The sequence below is a fragment of the Leptidea sinapis genome, chromosome 22 (assembly GCF_905404315.1).
Source record: "Leptidea sinapis chromosome 22, ilLepSina1.1, whole genome shotgun sequence".
Classification (NCBI taxonomy): domain Eukaryota; kingdom Metazoa; phylum Arthropoda; class Insecta; order Lepidoptera; family Pieridae; genus Leptidea; species Leptidea sinapis.
In genome coordinates, this window is record NC_066286.1 from 73,709 (window position 1) to 100,988 (window position 27,280).

The 27,280-nt window shown below is 35.4% G+C and overlaps 1 protein-coding gene and 1 non-coding gene across 2 annotated transcripts in view; one reads left to right on the forward strand and one right to left on the reverse strand.

Annotated features, from left to right (window-relative positions):
* LOC126970924 (serine protease inhibitor dipetalogastin) overlaps nucleotides 1-27,280 on the forward strand; it is a 91,063-nt gene that overhangs the window by 36,136 nt on the left and 27,647 nt on the right. The window contains exon 2 of the mRNA XM_050817057.1: nucleotides 13,136-13,252. Coding sequence (XP_050673014.1) covers nucleotides 13,210-13,252 — 43 coding nt within the window. The 5' untranslated portion in view covers nucleotides 13,136-13,209. The remainder of the gene's footprint in view (nucleotides 1-13,135; nucleotides 13,253-27,280) is intronic.
* On the reverse strand, nucleotides 10,581-10,671 carry Trnai-uau (transfer RNA isoleucine (anticodon UAU)). Its single transcript is given in 2 exon segments — nucleotides 10,581-10,616; nucleotides 10,634-10,671. It is a non-coding gene; the product is annotated as a tRNA-Ile (tRNA).

A 27,280-nucleotide genomic window follows, 5' to 3' on the forward strand; every position in this document is an offset into this window, starting at 1 on the left:
AAAACTTATGATAAGATATACCTCATACCTGAGAAGAACACGTACAAGTTACAAGTAACTAAATGGGTGTCTTCTATTTATATATATATATATAATGAAAATAGTCTTTGTTTAAGGCTCAATCACGTCTAAACTACAGATCGTATCGACTTGAAACTACCACCATTCGATGCGAAATTTATCCTAGATGGTTTATGGTTACTTATTTTTTATAACTGTTGTAATAAAATGAACAAAATTTAATTTATTTCCTTTTAAAATTCGCCCAGCGAAACACCACAGGGTATCGCTAACTCCGAAGGTGTATCGAAGTTTCATTTAGAAAATGATTTATGTCATTGTAACCATTGCTGTGGGCATTTATGTACATTTAGAAGGATAAGCCGCCGGATCCACCTTCGCACGACACGCCACAAATTAGGATATCATCCCCACCATCTGGATGTGTGGCGGTCCTCCACAGTGCGGTTTTCAAGGAACTTTCTCCCACGTTCCACTTTCCAGTGAGAGGCTCCATTGCACAGGATGCCGGCTAGATCATGGGTACCACAACGGCGCCTATTTCTGCCGTGAAGCAGCAATATTCAAGCATTACTGTGTTTCTGTCTGAAGGGCGCCGTAGCTAGTGAAATTACTGGACAAATGAGACTTAAATTCTAATGTCTCAAGGTGACGACAGCAAATGTAGTGTCGCTCAGAACTTTAGGATTTTTCTAGAATAATGAGCGTTCTTTTGCAACACCAGAGGAATCACAAGAGCGTTGCCGGCCTTTAAGGAAGGTGTACGCGCTTTTTTTGATGTCGTATCGTTCCGGAAACACCGCACAAGGAAGCTCATTCCACAGCTTAGTTGTACGAGGAAGAAAGCTCCTTGAGGACCGCCACACATTCAGATGGTGGGGATGATATCCTAATTTGTGGCGTGTCATGCGAAGGTGGAATTCGGCGGCAGGAATCAGGTTAAACAGCTCTTCGGAACACTCCCCGTGATAAATACGGTAGAAGACACACAATGAAGCGACGTCTCTACGCAACGCCATGTGATCCAGCCGTTCACAGAGCACTGGGTCCCCGATAATTCGAGCTGCTCTGCGTTTTACGCGGTCAAATGGATCGAGCAGATACTGGGGTGCGCCAGACCAGACATGACAGCAATACTATATGTGTGGCCGGACCTGCGCTTTGTACAGCGCTAGAATGTGGGGCGGCTTGAAGTATTGCCGTACTCTATTAATGACCCCCAGCTTCTTCGAAGCCAATTTGGCTTTGCCCTCCAGATGGCCACGGTATTGGCAATCGCTCGAGATTTCGAGACCCAGTATTCCGATACTAGGCAACTAAACTGATAAAAAGATTTAACTGGTAGCATATACTATTGCTTGATGTAAGGCTGTGATAAAAAGCCATTAGGGTTATCTTTACTGTTACATTTCATATTGTAATAATGATTTTCTTATTGAATAGCCGAAAGCAATTTCACAAGAAGTAAGTTCGTGGAAACATAATGATTTTCCCACGGTTTGCTTGCGAGTCGAACACTCAAATCATATTATAAATACTTTGTTGCTAAGCCTCCGTGGGTTATGTTTTCCTAATGACTTTCGAATGCGTTGTGTTGTGGGTCATAACTGCCATATTTCTAGGTTATTAATTTTGTTGAATATTTTAAGGCCCTTAATACTGATTATGGTTAAGTTGATTTATTGATGTTAAATGGATAGACCTCTCTCTGGTCATTACCTTCGGAAAGTGTAGGAGGATTCTGTGAATTTTGTGAAGAGATATGTTTAAAAAAACCTTATGTGGAATCTTACGGTCGCTTAGAGGATAATGGAGAGGGTTATGCTCGGAGAATCCCAGCGAGATCGAATCAGATATGAGGAGAACCAAAGTCACCGATATAGCCCTGATGGTTGCGCAACTGAAGTGGCAGTGGTAGACGCACAGATGGCCGTTGGGGCAGTAAAGTCCTCGAATTGCAACCACGTACCGGAAGAGACTGTGTTGGTAGGCCCCCTATGGCATGTCATGGCAATCTTTGGGGAAGTCCTTTGACCAGCAGTGGACGTCTTACGGTAGAAATGATGATGATGATTGACAACGAGATAATTCTACAGTTTATCGAACATCGATAACATCGATAAGCTTTTATTGAGGAAGGCAGCTGCATTATTTTGACCATATCATGATCCCTGATATGACCAGCTGCATGGAATATTTAAGGAAAACGGAAATCATCAGTGCAGAAATAAGCTAAAATTGCCAGATGATTGACATTAACCGCTAGAAGATGGCACACGAAGATGAAGAGTATTTGAGAATAATTTGGTCATGTGCAGAGGATAAATAATAATAAGTAAAAGAAGAGAAGAAAGGATGAAAGTCAGACCAGATCTGACTTTAGGAATGGTTGACCTAGGGTACATTTGGAAGATTATTTTTGGGTAACGGGCATAAAAATTGAATTCTCTAAAATATGGTACATGCGTAAACGATCAAATTATTTTTGATAACCAAAAAAATCAATAAATACTTATTTGGCGATTCTAAGTTGATATTTTCATCAATGAATTGCTATTGGTAATTTTTTCCAGGATGCGCGGAAAAATTAAAACCTCTATGATTTTATTTATATAGATAACAATTTATTTATTTATTTATTTTGATTAAAACGGTTACAACACCAATTACAATAATCAAGTACATTAAACTATTGTTAGACGCTATTATGCGAGGACTCACAAAGTTGGAGCAGCAACTGCACCAACACTTCAAGTCTATTAGTAAATAGATCACAATCAGGGCGGGCTTCTACGAGGTGATTAAACAATTTCAAGAATCGCGGCACGGGCGCCGCAGTGCGTGCTACCGTGCGACACGCGGGTACCGCCAGCAGACGGTGATTTCTACAACGAATATAATTGTCAGGTGTATACAATCGGATCAGCTAATTATGAATATCAGGGGCATCTATTAAGCCCCGGCTAACTTTCAGCGAGGTAGTTGCCTGGTCGAGAGCCCGTCCGGTTTCCAGAGTGTTGTATCCAAGGCAACCGACGAGATACGCCGCCGGGTAAACAATGTCATAATAAATGAAACACTACATAAATAACTGGTAAATTTATAAAACGCAGAATAAGCTTTAGTGATTCAGCGAAATGCTTACTTGGAGGTAGTCGTTATAAGAACCCAGAGTCCAACAAAATGATATGCAATTCTCAGAAATGTTTAACGCAACGTTTACCAAACATGTTTCTGGGTACTGTCAAAAAATTTTATGACCACTTTATGAGGGTCTTCGTAACAGTGTTGTTTGAAATTTGCAAGGGCATTAAAAGTATTTTAAATGTTTTTTTTTTTAAGAATAGCTTAATCACAAATTGTGCGTGTGATGTCGCACCAAAATTATTGCACCATCCCATCTCCTGTCTTACCAGTGGGAGGATCCTTTGCACAGGATGCCAGCTTAATTATGGATACCACAACGGCGCCTATTTCTGCCGTGAAGCAGTAATGTGTAAGCAGTAATCTGTTTCGGTTTTAAGGGCGTCGTAGCTAGTGAAATTACTGGGCAAATGAGATTTATCATCTTATGTCTTAAGGTGACGAGCGCAATTGCAGAGCTGCAAAGAATTTTTGGGCTTTTCAGGAATCAATTACCATCAGCTGGGCGTCCTGCTCGTCTCGTCCCGTATTTTCATAAAGAAAAATCTGCTTCCTTTGGTGTCGTAAGTGATAACTAAGGGATACAATGAACGGTGGATGAGGACTGTATAGATAGTCATAATAAAAAATTGGTGATCGAATGAGAACCTGTCGGTCAATGCTTGGTTCAAGTTAATAGAAATTTTATCCACTAACCTGGAACTCCATCGAGATTTATCAGTGGGAGGCTATAACATCTTATGTCTCAAAGTGACGAGCGCAATTGTAGTGCTGCTCAGAATCTTTGGGTTTTTTAAGAATCCTGAACGGCACTGCATTGTAATAGGCAGGGCGTCTCAATTACCAACAGCTGAACGACCTGCTCGTCTCGTCCCTTATTTCATAAAAAGAAAATATCCTGAACGTCTGGTTGACAAGCTTCTCGAATCAGGGTCTCACGTAGAACTACTATGGGTGGGGCCCTGCCAACCGGTGGTCGCGGGGCCTCGGTCGCCATTACATTGCAAAAAAATTAGGGTAGTCAGATTGATGAATTAAATCTACCCACCAAGCTTTGCAATGACCGAACAAGCAAAATCCAAGGGAGCACATCATTAAATGCGATTGCCAACCCGCCTGCTATGTGTGGTGATTATAGCGAAACCCCCCGAATTAAAAACATGACCGAAAATATAAGGCCCCGGCCCCCCGCCCCTGGGGCCCCGCTCGTGATGGCCACGGAAGCAGCTACATAAGCGACGGGGCAGGGGATGCTAAGAATCCTCGGGTTCGGCAAAGCTACCACAAAAAATCCACGCAGTGTTTGTAGGCCCCCATAAGTTAGACCGATGATCTGGTCAAGATTGCCGGAATACAATAGATGAGGGCAACGCTAGACCGATCTTCGTGGAGATGTTTACCTTTGTCCAGCAGTGGACGTCTTCTGGCTGAAGATGAGTAATTATTTATTAATGGAATACATTTTAATGTTTTGATGACGTATATCAGCATGTCAATTTTGGTATGGGAAGAGCGAATCCTTAATCCCAAGTATAATAAATAAAATAAAATAGCCTTTATTATTACTACTAATTTAATTTTTCTAGTAAATAAAACTTAAATTAATTTAACTAGTAATTTGTCTCTCGACAAAGGCCTCCTCTAAGGACTTCCACTTTTTTCAGTCGCTAGCTACTCTCATCCAGCCCGGTCCTGCTATCCTTTTAAAATCGTCCTCCCACCTTTAATTTCTGTACCTTTCCTTCGTTTCCCTTCTCTTGGATTCCATTATGTAACGGTTTTTGTCCATTTCTCTTTCATTTCCTTCAGAATGTGTCCAATCCATTTCGACTTTTGCTTTTGACACATCTTGTGTGTGTTTTTGAAATTTTGTCTGACTCTTAGTGAGAGTCAGATCCCAAGTATAATTATGCTTTAATGGTGACTCGTATATATATAAGATAAGCGAATTATTTATCTGAAAAATTATACGATTCACTAACGGTCTTGCATTGAATTGTCGTTTATATTTATTCATAAAGCTATATGTAGATGTTATCGGATCATTAAAAACAAGATAGTTTCTCTCCGATAAATATAATTATATATAATATAATAAATTTTGCATGTAAAGAAATATCGTTAAATGTACGTGGGACCTGTTGTGGTTAGGCTATAAGGATTTAATACGCCTGGGATTGCTGTCATACTAAAAACTCCATAATTATAGTAAATGTTTTATCAAACTGTAAATCTTAGATTAAGGATCGGTCTCCGCTGCGTTCCAACTAGATACTGCACTACCTAAGAACAATAGCTTTTTTATTACGGCAACTATTAAATGCTTGTGGATATTTTGACACTCAATAGCATATTTCAAATCTTGTAACATACGCTTTGTGTGATTTTACATTGAAATTAATAAAATACAAAATACTTATTGATGGTAAGTGATTCCAGTGTCTTTCTTATTTCTTGTAGTATTCTCATTCCAGAATTTTACTACGCAACCCGGCACTTTAGATTCAATTTTTAGCAAAGTTCGGTACTTGCTCTAGTACGCCCACTTGGGCGTAGTATTAGTTGCCGCACTTTACGACTACGCGTGCGGTTTCTAGTTGAAGCGCAGCAGAGACCAATTCTTAATCTAATCATTACAATTTCGGAAAAGTTGAAACTTTATGAGAAGAAGTGGGAAATAACTGATTGTCACTTGTTAAAATCAATATTTACAGCTTTTTGATTAAAAAGTTTTTTCATATACGTAATTTATGCAACAAAATATAACAAAAATACTCACGCGTTTTGACTTATTTAAGTAAATAAATCAGAAAATAAAAACTTAAGGTAATAAAAAAGACCCAAAATCTAATGATTGTGTTAGTATTATAAAAATAAGGTTTTTGCAAATATTTTATCGATATAATAGTGATGTACCTATATTCCACCCATTCACGACTTTAATTTAGTACTAGTTGACCCAGCAAACGTTGAATGGCTATAAATAGTAATAAGAAAGAAATCAATAGTTAAAAATTTTGGGGTATAAAGATGACGACCGATTTTCAGATCTACCAAATATTAAATGTACATAAAATGATGGTTTTATTAAATTGCGAGCATTTTCATATTTATTCACCTTTTAAACCTTCTCTGGACTTCCACGAATAATTCTCTTGAATTATTCGTGGAAGTCCAAAATAAAACAAATCGGTCCAGCAGTACTTGAGTTTTAGCGAGACTAACGAACAGCAATTAATTTTTATATATATAGATAATAATGAGTTAGTTTGGTCGAAAACACTCAAAAATTACTCAACTGAAATGAGGAACAGGAAATCCAAGTTTATATCTAAAACAGTAAACGTGCCAGGTTAGAGAAAACAATGCTATGAAATTCTATGAAAGCTTACTTAGAATTGAAAAGCTAGATCTATGCGCCGATTGCCTTCAAACCAGGCCCAAAGAGCTTTCGTTAACCTACTGAATAATAGTAAGCTTTTACCTCACGACTTCAATAGTAACAAAATATATTGTATTTACATACAAACTTTCTCTGATTTTAATCAATACGAATAGTACTGAGAAAATTGATTTGATAGGAGCTTTCAAATATCGATTTTGAAGAATAAACATAAAACATGTAAGTAGGTTTTCTGATAGATTTCGAAATTGTTTTAATAAGAATGAGCTGTCACGCTCGGTTAAGTAACGTGCGTTTGGTTAATGAGGAAAATACTTCCAGATTAATTATAAGTATCTACAATTAATTGTAAATTTAATAATTATAAGAAAGAAAGAAAGAATAAATTTGTCATGCAGATGACACAGAGCACTCGCAAGGAACGTTAGAGTTCGCGGGTTCGACTCCCGCATCGATCATAAAATTTTGTATTCAAATTTTATTTGTGTATTAATGCCAGAAGTGAGGGTTATCACTTTAAAACCTAACAAATTGTTTAGATTTTCAAAGAGCGACATCTCAAGTAAATTTTCCTGATATGTAAATATTGGGGTTGAGCAGGTTACCAACTGTAAAGTAGATCCTGTAGATGAAGCCACAACCTGAAAGTTGAACAGAGCATACTACAGCACTCGCACGGAACGCGAGAGGTCGCGGGTTCGAGTCCCGTATCGTTCATAAAATGTTATTTGAGCACAGGGTCTGTTTCTTACGCCGGCCGTGGCAGGGATTGCGTCAACAATAACCTAAGCAAACTTGTGTCTGAAATCGGGATTATGTTTATAACACTAGAAATAAGGGATTGTTAGTAACTAATTCTAGTAGGCTTCATAAGATACATAATAGCTTTAAGAGTAAATGTAAACACTTTTATAATAAAGTCCCAGCCACCGTTGAGCCAAAAATGACTCCGTGTTTAAATCCTACTACTCCACAGCTGAATATCTAAGTGGTCGAACAGCTTGGGATTAGATTATGATTATTTTATAGCAATAACAATGATAGAACAATTCTTTTTGGTTTCTTTCGCCGCTTCTTCTCTTCGAAGTGCCTCGGAGCGGTGGTAGTGTTAGACATGACATCAAAAAGAATTGTAAAGAAGTAAATTTTGAGAAAATAAATGTCTTTTTATGCAAAGTATCGAAATGGGGACGAGAAAATTTAGTCCAATTCACTTGTACGTTCACCGCTAAAAAGTCTCCCTTTGTCGTATCCCCTCGATTCAAAATCACTCTGCTGCTTGTGTCGGCATACTCAGTATTGATATATCAAGCGACGTTCAGGTCTGTCACTTGGAAAATACTCAGTTAGGCGAGACAGTACTTCACTATAAGCCACCGCCTGCAAACAATAAAGCACAAATTTGATCTTCATGGAGTACTGTTCTCACCTCTGGGTGGGTGCTCCCCAGTACCAGCTTCTTCCATTTGACCCAATGACGTTCTATACACATATAACGACATATCCTTTGCAGTCTGACAGCGGAACGGCAAAAGTGTGCTGACAATTTTAACACATTTCTCCTTAGTCGTGTGTCAACTGTCACTGTCCGAATCAAATGTGAACTGAATAATTTTTATACATTGCTGCTTATTCAGCAAGAATTTTAAAAATAACTGGAGTAAACGCGGCAATGTATATTTATAGCAGTGGAAGCTTATGACGGTGTAATTTTTGGCATGTTCCATATTTCGGACTTTGTTTTCGGAGATCCGCTAACTCTTTGGCGTTGCGTTATTATTGGTTCTCTGCGTCTTCCAGCGTATATATCACGGGGTCGTGAATGAATAAAGATGCAGGACAGCTTTTGTGTCGTGAGTTAAGGTACGGACAGACGTGCTCAAAAAAAGTGTGCTTTTAAGTATGCATAAAGTTAGCATGCTCATGCAACTGTTCACATTTGCCAGCAATAAGCATGCTTGCTCAAGCATACTCATAAATAAGCATGCTCAAAGCAAACATACCGGACAGACGTGCTGCTATTTGGCACCAGGCTCTTGGACAAAATGGATGTACAAATCGCGGATCGAGATCAAATCGATAATAGCATGCTAATAAGCAAATCTGTTCAGACGCGCTCGGAGCACGCCCCCTTCTACCCGTGCCTCAGGTAGCATGCTCGAAAATCAAAAGTGGGTTGATTTTAAAGCACGCTCTAATTAATTATGCTCATTACAGTACACACGTGCTACTAATGAGCACATGCTCAATAAAAGCATGCTTTCGTGCTAGTAATGAGCACGTCTGTCCGTACCTTACAAGCTAGGATTATAATGCTGTGTCAGGGCGCGCCAGAACGCGGTACTGTCAATATGAGATATATTTCCATTTTAAAATGCGTATTCAAACCACACGATGATGAACTCTCCATGAGACAACAGAATTCACCCCATCACAGCAATATGAACCTAGCCTTAGAATACCGGATATAACGTTGTGGCGGCGACAAGGGACGGGTCGTCCCCTTTCCTAAAATATGGTCAAGGGAGGCGATGGCTGGCCCATGCGTCATGCTTGTGAACGGGCGCTACTTGTGCTGCTGGATGATCCTTTTACCGGAAGCTCTGCTTCAGATTATTAAATTATATATAATTATATGTATATGTATATATATATATTATTTATAATCGCTTATAAAATGCTCGCAAAATATCTTTACTTACTTACGGTGTGCGTGGATGATGCAGATACTGTACTCAATAACTTTTGTTTCGTATTCATTTATATTTACATTTTTGACTTACTCGTGTAAGGCATTGACTATTTGACGTTTAAGTATGTTTTGTTGGACCCCTTTATATAATATATTTTAGTTGAAATAATTTTTAAAACCATGAAAATGTAAATCTTGATTTAAAAGAGTGGCAAAGAGTTTATTGCTACTTCTTCTCATTAGCACAACCCCTTACGAAGTAGGGTTAGATTCAATAAGAATTTTTTTTTGACATTCTCAAGTGTCAGTTCCGTGACCTGTTTTTAAAAACCTATTAAAGTGATTTGGATTTGCTTTAACGTCAAAATACGAAATTTCCCCCATCGCTTTGATGTGTGACATTCTACGAAATCAATGGTTGCGCTATAACGTTATTCCCCGCAGTCATTTTCTGAAATCAGTTGCCAACGGCAGTATTCCCGAGCCAATACTTAGACTAAGGCTGAGATCTATAGAGCTTACTCAGACTTTGCCCAAAATTTGACTTACGAAACTTAACAGTGGGAGGCTCCTTTGCACAGGATGCCAGCTAGATTATGGGTACCACAACGGCGCCTATTCTGCGTGAAGTAGTAATGTGTAAGCATTATTGTGTTTCGGTCTGAAGGGTAGCTGGTGAAATTACTGGGCAAATGAGACTAAACATCTTATGTCTCAAGGTGACGAGCGCAATTGTGGTGCCGCTCAGAATTTTTGGGTTTTAAAAGAATCCTGAGCGGCACAGTATTGTAAAGAGCAGGACGTATCCATTACCACCAGCTGATTGTCATAAAAAAAACATAGCCGAGTGTAATAAAACGCAAACTTGTCTTTTACATTGGTGTGTCTTAGCTTAAATTTAGCATAATTTCAGCTGTCAAATTACTGTAAATAGCAAATCAAAAATTATGCTAAGCTACTGACTGAAAGACTGAGCGAAATCTAAGTACGGTCACTCGGTTTAAAGACCTGCAACATATCTCCCGACCAGAAGTGCAGATGTCCACGAGCAGCTGTTTTACACATTCCATCAGTTCAGTTCCACCAGTTACTTGCCCGTTTAACCTCACTAAAATAAAAAAAATCTATAATTTTGCTTGTAGCACTGGCTGACATGATGCAAAAAAAAAAATGTGATTTTTTTTCTATGCATATAGTTTATTTGTAGATCTTTTAACAATCCTTCACAAAAACCTTCGAATGTTTTCCCTTGCTAGAGAAGTAATTTCCTATTGTTTTTTTTCGGTATTTTTATATATTATTGTAACACAAAAATATTATTGCTCCAGGTGAGGCTCGAACTCACAACCCCGGCATTGCTCACGAGAACTGATTATAAGTACCGTGCGCTAACCAATTGCGCCACTGGAGCGATGAACGTAATGTTGAAATTATCAAACTCGTCCTCATTTTGTTAGGGTCATGCCTCGCAATGTTCAAAGACCAGTGCCCTATTATGTGCGCATTATTTATATGTTAAATTTAATAGGTGAAGAAGATACGATTGTTATAACAAGCGCCTGAGCCATACCATCGTTAAGTACGCCTCAGATAAACATTTTATTTATATTGAAAGAAATCAAATCTTCTATAAAATTCTAAAAACTATAATTACGGGGAAGTGTAACCAAGAATACTGAGGCAGCCTTTCTCCGTTGGATAGCTAGGCTGATCCGTTGACCGAAATAGCTGCCAGCATTTGGGTTTTCCAGTAGACCTTTTGAGGCGCGTAGATCCACAGGCCAAGTATCTCGAAACCAAATGGCACAACGATGTAAGACTCACTGAGACCGACATATTTGCGACGTTAATTGTCTTCGTCTCAGATTGATTTTTTTATGGAAAAAGAGAACAAACCGTTTACCTAATGATAAGTGATCACTGCCTCCCATACTATCTGGTCTTTAAAGTGGGTGTCGAATAGAGGTGACATTGTAATGCATTTTGAATGTATTCCCTGAAATGACAATATCTGAAGCTTGATAATATAATTTCAATTAGGGACGGTGTGATGGTAATTTTGATTTGATTAATCCACGTGATTTATTTTATGACAATAAGGGATGAGACGAGCAGGACGTTCAGCTGACGGTAATTGATACGCACTGCACATTACAATGCAGCGCCGCTCAGGATTATTCAAAAACCCAAAAATTCTTAGCGGCACTACAATTGCGCTAGTCACTTAGAGACATAAGATGTTAAGTCTCGTTTGCCCAGTAATTTGGCCCTTCAGACTGAAACACAATAATGTTTACACATTACTACTTCACGGCAGAAATAGGCGACGTTGTGGTGCCCATAATCTAGCCGGCGTCGTGTGCAAAGGAGCTTCCCACTGATCTCAATAAAAACGTTCAAAACCCAGACGGACAGATAGAAGAATTATTTGACTATTCTCTTTAATTTTTAAAATAATAAGACTGTCACCTTATGTCACCTAATAAAGGACTTTGAAAAAACAAAAATCTGAGCACCCGAGTCACCACAACTGCACTCGTCACTTTGTATTAAAAGAAAAATTTACAGAAATTAACATATCATCTGTTGTTGTTCAATATTTAACATATTATCAATATCTGTAATTGCTCAATATGTTCTTCATAATTTAATATATATTTTGTAGGTACTATCATAATGTTGACACTAGAAACACACATAAGTTTGTATTGCCTACTACTCTGTTAAGGCGAGAAGGTTATTCTTTTGTTGGGCGAGGTATATATTTTTTCAACGTAACCTCAGAAAATTTACGAAGAAAATGTGTTACGAAATTCAAATGAATTGTTATAAAAGGTTTAAGTGGTAAAGCTTACTTACCTACTATAATACAAATGTCTTTCATATTGATAACACAGATTGGGAATAGAGCATACATCCCAAGGATATTTAATCAGCAAATTTTATAGTAATAACATTTTATTTAAAAAAGATGCCCTAAAAAGTATTATTATATTGAATGAATATTATGATAAAGCTAAATTTTCCATTTTACCCGAAATTAATTATCCCACCCTTAGTTAATTGATAAAAATAGTCCTTTAGTTTACGACAACATGATATTTATTACAAATGTCACCAAAAATTAATTATAAATATGGGAAGAGAACTGTCAATTACCTAATACCAGATAACATTAACGAACTGATCGTAAAGCTGCAAGAAATGTACATAAATACCATGAAAATCAAAAGACGCTTTAAAAGATACTTCCTGAAAAAAGAACAGTTACAAAATTATGGAGATGTCATTGAGTGTTAAGATTCCACGCACACAAGCATCTAATAGTTGCCGTAATAAAAATGCTGTTGTTCTTAGGTAGTGCGGTATCTAGCAGCGGAGACCAATTCTTAATGATTAACCATTCGAAGATGTATTCCTCAGAGGTACTAAAAGCTAATATATTATCTATATATATAAAAATGAATTGCTGTTCGTTAGTCTCGCTAAAACTCGAGAACAGCTGGACCGATTTGGCTAATTTTGTCTTGAATTATTTTTGGAAGTCCAGGGAAGGCTTAAAATGTGTGATTAAATATGAAAGTGTTCGGAATTAAATAAAAACAACAATTTTGTTTTTCCTTTGATGTGTCCCCTGTCGTCCGATATTTGTTTTGTTGATACAAACGGTTTGACAGTTCTGCTGTGAAACAATTTCATTACAACAACAAGGAGCATATTTTACGAAATAATTCTTGATGTTATGATATATAATTGACAAATTAATAAAATACATTATTTTATTTATTATATACAGAACAACGTCTGTCGGGTCAACTAGTAATTAATAAAAAAATAAAGATTTCTAATATTTTGTCTGTTTTCTTTTGTTACAGAAGCAAAACAATGAACAGACAGTGCAATTGAAAAACCGACCGTTTGTTTCACACTGTATCCAATAGTTATCAAAATGGAAGCCAAAAACATCGCTGTATTTGCTGTTGTAATTATTGGTAAGTTTATATTTATAACGCCTAGCTGTATCCTGCGGTTTCATTCGTGCATATAATAATAATTTCACAAGTGGGAGGCTCCCTTGCACAGGATGCCGGCTAGGTTATGGGTACTACAACGGCGCCTATTTCTGCCGTGAAGAAGTTATGTCTAAGCATTACTGTGTTTCGGTCTGAAGGGCGCCGTAGCTAGTGAAATTACTGGGCAAATGAGACTTAACACCTTATCTCTCAAGGTGACAAGCGCAGTTGTTGGGCCGCTCAGAATTTTTGGAGTTTTTCAAGAAGCCTGAGTGGCACTGCATTGTAATGGGCAGGGCGTATCAATTACCATCAGCTGAACGTCCCTTATTTTCATAAAAAAAAATTACATAGGCGTTGACAGATCGGCTATAATAATATTCATTTATTGACACTTACTTAGATAATTTATACGTCCAAATAGAGCCTCTTTCCGCTAGACAACCGATGAAAACTGGCCAGGTTTACTACCTTACTATGCGTGAAAAGCTACGTCTAACACTCGCGATTTGTATGTCACTTTGTGTTAGCTGCTCAAAATAGAGGTTTACTGTCAACCTCTATTTCTTTTCGACGTTTTCACAGTTGTCACAGTCTATCTAGACGTATAGACATTTAAGGACAGATAATAAATATCCATATTCTTCATGATATATGTGTTACTAACACACCAGGATAAAAAACTAAATGTTAGTCGACAAATGTGAGTTACATGCATAGAAATCTTAATAATAAGGCACGTTATATACTAAACACGCTGGCCATAATAAAATGATGAAGGTAAAACACGATCTAAAATATAATTTTTGGTAAAAATAAAAATATTTACTAATAATTCAATTTTTATAAAAAAAATTAAATTAGTGGTCGCCATTTAAGATTCGTTTCTTTATTGGCACGAGTTATATAATAATTAAAATAGCTAAAACGCCGTTTAAACCGAAACACATGGAAAAAGCATCTCAATTACACAGATAACGCGCGAGTTGAATGCAGAGTTCAGGAATGCGATAGTGCTGTGACCTAATTATATTTGGTGACCATTATCATGAGTATTTCGATAAATTTAAACATTGTTCAAGTTGACCACAATGTCTAAAACATTTTTCGCCATTTTTCGTGCATGGCGATGAATAACAACGCGTTTTGTTCCAATGGTAATGACTAAAATCAAAAAATAGCACGGGATGGCATTTTTACTATTAACGCGATAGCATAGTAAGCGAAAACATCGCCATAGCACTACACTGTAGGCGAGCAAGGCGAGGCTTGCGGTAAGCGGGGGGAGATGTTACCGAAGTTGTTTACCCCAGGCCCCGGCTGCATTCAACTCACGCGCATACTGTGTCGGGTACAGTATCCTGTGCAAAATAGCCTCCCACTACTAAAGTGTCTTTTTTTATCACCTTATTGTCACCTAGTGTTAACTGATCACCGCCGCCCAACACCAATCTCTTGCAACACCAGAGGAATCATAGGAGCGTTGCCGGCCTTTAAGGAAGGTGTACTCGCTTTTTTATAAGGTACCCATGTCGTATCGTCCCGGAAACACCGCACAAGGAAGTTAATTCCACAGCTTTGTAGTACGTGGAAGAAAGCCCTTTGAAAACCGCACTGTGGAGGACCGCCACCCATCCAGATGGTTGGGGATGATATCCTAACTTGTGGCGTGTCGTGCGAAGATGGAATTCGGCGGCAGGAATCAGGTGAAACAGCTCTTCGGAACACTCCCCGTGATAAATGCGGTATTACGATATCTACGTCGTCAATTATCCATTGTTAGTTATCTTCGAAGAACATCCGAGAACTTTTACTTTCATTAAGTTATTAACTGGGTTTTTACAGTTCCAAGCATCGAAAGCGTTGTTAATTGCATTCTGACCACAATTTGTGTTTATATGAAAGGTGACCTAAATATCTTCACTTACTTAACTGTTACTTGGTTTGTTTTGTGTTAAATTATTAACAATGTGATAAATTACTTAAATTGACTCATAAAATTTTAAACGGGCTAATTATCGGATTCCTTTTGATCAGGAATGATTAAAAGTTGAAACTTCGTCACAATTAGAGTTAAGGGCATACATATACAGGCTGTAATAGTAAAGTGTGACCAGGTGATAGTTCCGTAACAGTTACATTAAACCCTATATACAAACCAGAAAGATACAGGTAATGATGATATTAACTTATTTAAAAAAATATATCTAGGGATTAAAAACCAAGGATAGAAAGAAAAGAGTCGAGAGTGTGAAAAATGGCCATTAATGTTATAAAACCCCTTAATATGTTGTTAAAAATTCTTTGGACAACGAATTCGCGAATTATTTTTAGATTATTAAGTTTGATAAAAACAAGTGTGCATCTCGGAACGCCCGACAGAAGAGATAACTTAAACTATTTAATATTAAAATTGTTGTAACTTCAGAAAATCTTAGGTTATTACTTAAATTTTATGTTTATTAATATGATAATGCAAGGAAAGGTTATTTTTAATTAAATATTTTATTGACTATATTTTTTTTTTATTCTTAGTTGCAATTCTTGAATATGTGCATTAGAATTTTATGTATTATTAGTATCATTATTAAACCCTATAAAATCAACAATTGGTTAGAGTGAGAGAGGAAGAGCCTGCCTACCGCTGAAGTATGCGTGGGAGAAAGGGAAGCCAGATAGACTGGCGCTGTAACGCGTTACGTTACGAAACAGTTTACCCTCCCATAAGTAGTTATCACTTCAATAAAATATTTTCCATCCATTAAATTGGTTTCAGTTCGCATCCTACTCAGATATTAGATTATTAGAAGAAACACTATCGCAGACGATATGAAATAGCGATAAAAAGAAACCAAATGAGACAAAAAAGTTGTTTTTTTTTCCGCTCCCAAGAACATGCCAACACCCGTTATAGTCAAAACATTAGAACATAAATTACAAGCGTCATTAGCTTGTAACTTGAAACAAGTACAGACAGTTTCAATGAATCATAAATAATATAGATTATTGATCATTAGATTCATAGACAGATCGTGTCGTTAATTGACATGTGGTGTAACTAATTATATCTATATGAAGTTCTTTTATTCTGTGACAGCCAAGAATTATTCACGATAAGCTAATGCCCGACAATTTACCTGCGTGATTGAACTTTGTTTAAAGTATAATATTCTTTAGGCGTGATTAGAACTTTGATTTGTGGGTGTTGGATTTGTTGAGAAGTGAATGGTAAGCGTAACATACGACCAGATATATACATACATATAATCACGCCTCTTTCCCGTAGGGGTAGACAGAGACCACTTCTTTCCACTTGCTACGATCCTTACATACTTGTTTCGCTTCGTCCACTTTCATTATTCCTTTCATACATGCTCTTTGGTTTAGGGTTCTCTTGACCTGGCCTTTTGTCAAGACGTCTATGATTTGATCTCGAAGCGTCCGCCTAGGTCTACCTCTTCCAACACTTTCATTCACACTGGCCTTATACACTTTCTTTGTCAATCGTTCTTCATTCATTCTCTCGACATGTCCAAACCAGATACACATTTGAATTAATAATATTTAAAGAAATAACCGGACGACTAAGCCTTTCTCGGCCAAAAAAAAACTAATAGGATATCCGGATTCGAAGCGGAGTCTTCTGCTTTCAGGATCACCCAATGTCCCATCTGAGCTATTACAGTCTTGTATATAGTGTTGAAATTTACCTTTGTATTCTAATGTTATTGTAGCTGTTTCTCATTAAAACACGAATAAAACTACATTTTTTTAAATTGAAACTAGCTAAATCGATTTATCGCCTCCTGAAATCCCTAGTATACTAAATTTTATGAAATTCGTTGCAGCCGTTTCCGAGATTCGGATTATATTATATACAATAATTTCTCGTTTAAAGATATAAGATTAGTTAGTATTATCCATCATCTAAGGCGTCAAGCTATTGATATAAATAGTTAATTGTAATAATTAAGAGCCAGACATTGCTGTTTTTGCTAACAACCATACATAGCGGTATTTCTACAGGCTGTTCCAAAATGGAGATAAAAATTAAAATAGTCAAATTGAATCTTTGATGTACGACCTTATTTTTCGTATAGTATTGAGGGCATTAAGCCAAATAATATCTTAAGGAGATAAAATGAAAGGTAAGAGAAGAAATAACCAACTGGACCGAAATGCGGCCGAATCATCGCGTCTCGGTCCTTAACTGCTTTAACGAGCATTTATCAAAGTACTTTTAATGATATTCTTATTCAAGAAATATTCACTCTCTTATTAACGTTATAATATTATTTAACCTTTATATATTAATAAAATATTATCGTAAATGAGTACCTAACATATCGTGTAATCATTTAAAAACAATCAGTAGAGAACTTTAAGAGAATTGTAATTTAGAATAAAGGAAAATTGGATTTTTGATACATATAGATTATAGATATTACCTTTTTACTTAATTTTATTTAATAAATTATTCAATTAAATCTCCGCTTTAAATAACGGAGGAAGGTTTAAAATTTTACTGAAGAATTAAAATTCTTTGTGTGGTAAGACTCACTTAACTTTAATAGCGATGCCACGTCTTGAAAACAGGGTAATCGCCATTGGCTATTTCATAAAATTAATGTTAATGTATCTAAAATTTATCTAAAAGGAAATTTATTCACAGGCGGAGTCATAATTATCTTTTTGAATCAGTGGTACTGACTATTCTTTAAAAATGTAAAGTTGAATAAATAAACGTGGGAAAATATGATAGATAGTGAAGTGAACAATTTGTTATGTGTAAAAACGTTTTTAAAGTGATAACCCTCACTTCTAAGAATTAATACACAAATAAAACTTTGTTTTCAAATTTTATTTATGTAGTGAAATGAAGTAAATTATTTTTAAATTACCAATTATAATTATGATACAACCTGTATATTTTTCAACACAACATCGTTAGCGTTAAGTGTTAACCCACATTCGTTGACTGATCACGCGAGAGTGCACTTAGATCAATTAAAATATTAATTTAAAAATGTCTTAAAACTATTATATTATTACTAGCTGACCTAGCAAACGTTGTATTGCCGATATTAAAATCGCGATACAAAAGTAACTGTTGATCGTAGATGGGTGAAAATTTGAAGTTGAATGTATTTTTAATGCTGACTCATAATCAAACAAATTTATAAAAAATTTCAAAAATATTAAAAAAACAATTTTGGCGTGGACCATCCTTAACATTTAGGGGGATGAAAAATAGATGTTGTCCGATTCTCAGGCCTACCCAATATGCACTCAAAATTTCATGAGAATCAGTCAAGCCGTTTCGAAGGAGTTTAACTACAAACACCGCGACATGAGAATTTTATATATTAGATTATACCTACTTTCGTCACTTTGTGATGGATTTCCTGTGGAGGTTGTTTTTAAGGTTTTTGATAGGTTTAAGGGGTCTCACGAAGGATTTCGTACTATCATACGACATATGATAGTACGAAATCATTTTAAATAACTGTGAAAAAAAATTAATAGAATGGAAGCCATTTTGAAATCAGCCATGTTTTTAATTATTATTAGCAGCAATACTTTACACTCAGTCAAAATTTCAACAGTATAACCATTGCGGTCTGTGAGCGCTGACGAACATAATAATATGGACGGATTCACAACTAACGAACAATAAGTATATTTTTGAACTTTAACATAGTAATTATTATGATGAGTACTCACGATATATATCTTTTATATTTATATATATTTTATTTATTTGGAGCCTATATTTCGATCCAATTGCTTGCGTGGTCGCGGCGGAACTGCGGAGGCGGCGAGAGACTTAGCTGAGTGTAAGCATAACCTAAAATATAATATAATATATGTAAATATATAGTAAAACCTAAATTATGCTGAGCTTAATCTAAGATAGACAAATGCACAAGTCAAGTACCCGTTTTATCACACTCAGCAAAGTTTTACGTTAGTAAAGTCTAAGCAAAGTCTAAGTACAAACTCCTTAGATCTCAGCCTTGTACTAGGTCAATCGGTCCACGAGGCGTTTAATTAGTTTCGGTCTTTGGTTCTATATATCGTGTGAGAATATATATCGTGAGTATATAATATAATTATTACTATAACGATATATTTTCAGAACATTATATTAAACGATGCAATGGAATCACCCTGTCATCAAGTGACAATCATACTTTTTTGTCATTAAAAAGAAACAATAACATTAACCGTACTCGCATTTCCAACAATACACAAACATTTGCAAATAATTTAAATAAATTTAAATATATTATGCATTACAAATGAATATTAATGCTTGCGATCAGTTGATAATTAAATCACTTTGGCCCTTGTTTACACGATAATTAAATGCGGGTATTCGCGAATTCAATTGTGCATTTTCACTTGCAATGTAAATAATGATAATTTAACTATCATCGCATTGTTTACGTATTTATAATACTTAAAAGTTGTTCATTGACTATAAATCACACATATTATTGTTATAGTTATTTGACATTCCAATTAGTACCAACATTCAGGTATGATAATATTAATAGAATAATTTGTAACCTGTTAATGTTATATTTAGCATATTTTTAGTAATTGTATCTAATATTATATAATCACATGCACAATCTTAGTGATGTTATTTTACTATTAAGTTGGTAGTTTCGTCTTATTAAGATTGGTAGTAGGGTAACTGTTATGAATTGCTCTCAGTTTTTGGGCACTTCTTTTAAGGCATTTAAGGCATTTATTTTTCTCAAATTTGATTCCTTTAGAATTCTTTTTGATGACATTTCTAATAATTACTAGATACTACTACCGCTTCGGAAACAAATGGCGCTCTGAGAGAGAAGAAGCGGCGCAAGAAAGTCCCAGCATTCTTTTTTTGCGCTCTTTTCAATAAAAATATACTATATTGTACAGTCATTTCTGTCAGTCAATCTAGTCCCAGGCTGTCCGATCATTTAGATATTCAGCAATGGAGTAATAGGATTTACGACAGAGTCATTTTTTTTAAAACATTTAAATTTATTTATAGATAATGCCTGGAAACAGTGGCTGGGACTTTATAATAGAAGTGTATACATTTACCCTTAAAGCTATTATGTATCTTATGAAGCCTACTAGAATTCGTTACAAGCAATCCCTTATTTCTAGTGTTATAATAATGAAAATCACTATTAAGAGCGAAATCTTGTTGGGGCAGTCGAAAGTGTCGGACATGCTGGCTGCTGGTCACCCGACTGCCCTATTGTTATAAATCATATTTTAGTGTTACTTGTATATACTTGTGATTATAGTGAAATCATTAAATATATTATATTCTATTCAAGTGGTTCATAATAGTATATAATTGGTAGTGCTACTATAATTGCATATTATTTCACATTGTTTACTTAACTATAATACTTAAAATTTGTTAATTTGCAAAAATCATACATACTATAGTCGAATAACTTCGTGCGCGACCGTCCCACGGGGTAACAGACGATTGCGGGGACGGGGTACTGAAGATGTCAGCTGGTGATGTTTTGGGGAAGGACAACGCGCGAGACTGTTCCCCGCCACCGTCTGTCACCCCGTGAGACGGTCGCGCACGTAGTTATCGAACTATAACTTCATTCGTACGAGTATAGTATCTATAGATTACATATCTCGGAAATTAGTTTGGATTGTGATTGAGTTTAGAAATCGGCAGTTCTTTTTAGGTAGCCATTCGTTATCGTGTGGTTATTTATAAAATAAAATATTACTCAGATAATCATAATTCGTGACATGGATAAATATTAGACTAAACAAAACTCAAGGTTATAATATGGAGAAGGAAGATAAAATTGATAAAAAATAATAACTTATGTATTTTTTTTAGTTTGTTCATAAATTGTGTTATATGCGACTTGGCTACTATTATCACATGCATTTCGAATGAATAATAATGAACAGCTGAGGGGCAGAAATTTAAATGTGTTTTCTCAAAGTATTCATTGTATGAATCATGAACTCGGACAGAACCCGAGAGGTCGCGGGTTCGAGTCGATTATTATACATTTAAAATTGACATGAGTAAAAACCTGAAATGTGTACGTTAATCTGGAATTAGTTTTAAAAAAGATTAATTAAAAAAAATTAAATGAATTTACAGAACTAAAATTAAAATATATAGATATTTCTACGTAGGAGTATTAAAATGTTTAGGTATTTCTTAGTAGTGAAGATAAATAGATACCAGATAAGTAATGACTAATGACAATCATGTCATATTATACGAAAACCTTCTCCGAATCACGCTGCTTCTTACGGTATAAGTATTATTCCGATCGGTTCAGTAGTTTTCGCAGTATAACTGACATAAAAAGCGGCTCTCAATTTATAAGTATAGATGTGAATAAACTCACAAATTTTAGCTAGTTATGTATGATACCCGCCTCTATAATCTCCGATAAGACGGGTACCGTTTTCACTCGAGTTAAAAGTAACCGTATGTAAACCACTCAGTTACTTTCACAAATTATCTGAACTTATCCTTCGATCACACCGTAAGCATGTTAACTGCTGTCTGGAGCCCTATTACCAAAATCGAAATACGAAGTTTCGGTTGACGGATCGGATTTTCCTATAACGAAAGTGTTTCGGATCCGAATGTTACGAAGTTCGCGATTAGACATTTTGTCTTTCGTTTACCTTATTCCCAAATTCAATAGAAATTATTATGATCGTAACTTCGACCTCGCTTTATATGGTTGTCTATGCTTCCGATGCGAAGTCCGTCCGCACTATTCGGATCCGAAGTATTTTGGTAATAGGATTTAATTCGAAGCTCTTCGTACTTTTGTTTCGGACCGAAACTTCGGCTTTCGATTTCGAAGCCGAAAAATCTGGTTGAAGTTAAATTTGAACCGAAATTTAATTTAGACAACAATATAAACATATTGAAGAGCATATTGGGTCAGTGGTATACCTTTCGAGAACCTTATATTATAATACTTTGAGCTAGCCTAAATTCATTTTTTATCGTGATTACTATCTGGATGTGGGGCGTTCCTCAACAGTGCGGTTTCAAGAAATTTTCTTTTACGTACAACTAACCTGTGGAATGAGCGGAGAGATTGTGCGGTGTTTGCGGTACGATACGACATGGTTACCTTCAAAAAACGGGCGTACACCTTCCTTAAGGTGGGCGACGTTTCTGTGATTCCTCTGGTGTTGCAAGGGAATGTGGCGGTGATCACTTAACACCAGGTGACCCTTTTCCATAAAAGTAACCCAACCAATCTACAAGGCGAAGGTCCCAGACCTTATAGTATCAGCTCAAATCATTTTACCTCATGCTATGCCATTGAAAATTTATGTATTTTACTTTTTTTTCTGACAATAGGGACAAGAGGAGCAGAACGTTCAGCTGATGGTTATTGATATGCCCTGACCATTACAATGCAGTGCAGCTCAGGATTCTTGAAAAACCCGAAAATCCTGAGCGCCACTACAATTGCGCTCGTCACCTTGATACATTGAATATTAAGTCTCATTTGCCCAGTCATTTTACTAGCTACGGCGCCCTTCAGACCGAAACACAATATAATTACGCATTATTGCTTCACGACATAAATAGGCACTGTTGTGGTACTCATAATATGGCCGTCATCCTATGCAGAGGAGCCTCCAACTTCTGTCTATTCATCCTGGAGATAGAAAACTACTTTTTTTGATGGAAAATTAACTCTCAAATGAAACCTTAGCATATTAAGCACTGCTTTTCACCAGATTTCTTACAATAATTACCCCATTTATATTGCAGTTAGACATAAAATTACCTGTACAGACATCGGAAGCGAAGGCTCCAGTATAGAGGCTAATAAGCTTTATAACTAAACTTTCCCGCAACGATTTACAATGCGATATCCACGGTGAAATGAAAGCTGTAAAGGCAATGGCACATATAACGGATCATTAAAATAGGCCCTTTTACTCTTATTAGTCATTTTCATTATTATAACACTTGAAATAAGGGATTGCTTGTATCTAAATCTAGTAGGCTTCATAAGATACATAATATCTTTAAGGGTAAATGTATGCTCTTTTATAATATTGCCATTGCCACTGTTCAGGCATTATCTATAAATGAATTTAATTTTTTTATTAAAAAATGTCTCTGTTGTTAATCCTATTACTCCACAGCTGAATATCTAAGTGATCGGACAGCCTGGGACTAGATTATGATTATTTTATAGCAATAGCAATGACAGTACAATATTGTATATTTTATTTAAAAGAGCGCAAAAAAAGAATTCTGGAAGAGTTTCTTGCGCCGTTTCTTCTCTTTGAAAGCGCCATTTGTTTCCGAAGCTGTAGTAGTATCTAGTTTACTAGATATGACATCAAAAAGAATTGTGAAGGAAACAATTTTGAGAATATAAATGCCTTTTATGCTTTTATTTAATTGACAGTCATGTGGATAAAAAGTTCAATTAAAAGATAATAAATTACACATTTAACAAAATATATTGCATCCTAATTATTTTAATATTTAATTGCCATATTTTACCATCAGAAAGGTAAAGAATACAACGTTCAATACATTAATTTAATTTGTATCAAATTTAATGGGAATTGAACCTGCACTTGTCAGAATACACCGCAGCGATCAGTAAATTTGTATATTTATTTCTCAGTTGTGAAGGCGATCCTTTAAAACAAAAAAATGTTTAAAAAAGCGCTCCAAACAATGCCCCAAAGTGTGTACGCACCCTAAGTCTGTTAACATCAATCTGATAATTCGATCCGCTTACACCTTTTTGACAGTTAAATAAACAACTTAATGAATGTTTGTTGTTTACAAGTCCCATTAATATCATTTAACATATTGACAATGCAAAGCAAATAGACAACTATGGAGAGAAGAAGTTTATTTGCTCAATGTAAAAAGTAGCACAATATTAGCCCTGTTAATATTGTGTTACAACACAGAATATTTCATAAAGTTCGGTAAGTCCAAATGTGCATCCGTTTTTTTTTTATGAAAATTATGAACGAGACGATCAAGACGTTCAGCTGATGGTAACTGATACGCCTTGCCCATTACAATGCAGTACCTACCGCTCAGGATTCTTGAAAAACCCAAATATTCTGAGCGGCACTATAATTATTGCGCTCGTCACCTTGAGACATAAAATGTTAAGTCTCATTTGCCCAGTAATTCACTAGCTGCGGCACCCTTCGGACCGAAACACAGTAATGTTTACACATTACTGATTTACGGCCAGAAATAGGTGCCGTTGTGGTTCCCATAATCTTGCCGGTATGCTGTGGAAAGGAGCCTACCACTGGCGTAAGGCGTATCAATTACCATCAGCTAATCATCCTGCTCGTCTTGCACTTTATTATCATATAAAAAAAAACTAACACAGTAATTTATATAAAGTTTCAATTATATTTATTGTTAATACCATACAAAGAAATTTCTAGTATTAATATTAACCTAACCTTGTTTTTTTTGCTTCTGTTGTTGTATTAATTAACACCGTTTCTTATCATTTATTGTAAGCCAGAATATGCCACCCACTTGGAGAAATGCTTCAGCCTTTTATATTTTAGAACACGTCGAAAAAAATAGCGGAGAACGGTAAGTCTCTATTTATAGCAACACATGTACACTAAAACAAAGTGACTGACCTATCGCGAGTGTAACAGCAAGAGACTTTATCTAGACGTGTAAATTATCTAATCTCAGGCTTGATAAAAACGTGCGGAAAAACTCAAGGTCTTCGTAGGACTAAGGATGTTCATTTCGTCATTAATACCCACAAAAAGTCATTCAAAAGTCATAAACTTGAACAGCAGTTCATTATGAGCTACATAAGCAATATTAGTGATAATAAATTCACATATTTAATGTACAGTTACAGTACTATAAACAGAGTTTAGATTTATAGAATAGATAAAGATTAAAATACAATAATGGACGATAGTAAATAATTTTAGAATAACAATAAGTGCATTGTGGATCGTGCGAACTGCTTAATAGATTCAACTTGCAATTCTTGTTCTCGCCCACGGTGTAAATGCGGCCGATATTGGTAGGGTTGCTGCACAATTTCTTATTTATTTATTTTATATTATTTTTACGTTTGGCTTAATAATGTTTTATTTTGTAAGTTTAGAATACCAACAAAATACTAAGGGAATGCCATCCTTGCAAGCGTACTGAAGTTTTTTTTTTGATCTTTTCTATCTATGATAGATTGAAATCGAGTGATTTAGAAATTATTTGGTTTGCGTTTTTAGCGGAAAACAAAATCCAACTAGGCTATGACGTGTATGTTTATAATGAGTTATTGCAAATGAATTAACTTGTTATGCCTACTTATCGGTTTATACCTTTAAATAAATTTGAATTTAAAATGCTAGGAAAAGCTTTTTATCTTTGTTTTCAATTACTAGAAAAATCGGGATGTAATATTTATAAAGAATATTCCAGAAAAACTAGTTAATATAAAACTATTTATAGAAACAAAGAATTGTGTGTATTAACAATTATACGAGTATTACAAATATTCATTTAAAATGCTTACATTTATAAACTTCAATCAAATAAATGCGATTAAAATCACACTTATAAGATACAAAATAGGGTGCAATTTCACATAAACCGTAAATAATTCTTTGATCACTTTATGTTAATCGTGAATATTCAGTGAAAAGAATAGTGGGAAATCCTTCTCAACCAACTACAAATAACATGTCTGATAAATGCACGCCGCTTTTTTATTTTTAAACGTAACTTATGTATTTAATCTTGTGTCTAGAGTTATTATATTATTATATCGACTTTAGTAAACAGTTGTTGTAGTAAATATATTTGAGATTCAAGTACCGTACCATAATATAAGTTTTGCCTTAATTTTTTAACTTATTTTGGTTTACTTTACAAACTAGATATATAATTTGATTTGTGACTAAAATTACTATTACATCTGTTAATTCACATGTAAAACGTAAAAGTACGCACAATATTAGTAAAGAACGAACAGGTGAATTTTAAATAATAAGCTTGCTTCTTTTTAAATCAAACTAAATAGCACTTAGTGTGAGTCTTCGATTAAATATGTAAGAAATTAACCATTATATTCTGTCGAAACAGTGCGCATATACAATATGGCATGAGTTTATACCTCACTGTAACCTTGTTGTGCATCGAGAATACAAAAGAAATGCAATGTAATGTAGCATAAAGTTATATTTAAATAAAAGTATTAGTTATGCCTCTTTAATCTAGTCATACTAGTGGGAGGCTCCTTTGCACTGGATGCTGGCTAGATTATGAGTACCACAACGTCGCATATTTAGTAATGTGTAAGCATTACTGTGTTTCGGTCTGAAGGGCGGCGCAGCTAGTGAAATTAATGGGCAAATGAAACTTTACATCTTATGTCTCAAGGTGACCAGCACAGTTGTAGTGCCGCTCAGAATTTTTGGGTTTTTCAATAATCCCGAGTGGCACTGCATTCTAATGAGCAGGGCGTATCAATCACCATCAGCTGAACGTCCTGCTCGTCTATTAACTTATTTTCATTAAAAAAAAAGTCATATTTGATATTATAATATATATAAGACATTTAGTTAAAAATTTATAGTGTTGTATTTGACAACCCTATAGATAAAGCTATGTATATACTAGCGTTATTTATTGAATTATCTTTATAGTCCGAGAGCGACGTCAGTAAACATGTCTGTAGTGATCTTCATAATCTTTTAAGTTTTTTTATTGTAATTGATATCTGAGACGACCTACCGACTTTATTTATTGTTTAAAACCGCTGGTAAGATTTAAACAGAGCCGTATTGGCACTTTCTTTTTATTTATTGATAAATACTCCTTCGTGGGTTATTACCATAATATTTTATTGAAGTCGGCGTCATTTTGCGGAAATTCATAATTATTCAAATTTTGTGAGCCTTCTTGAGTGTATATTAAAAAATCAAACTGAAAACTCAAAAATT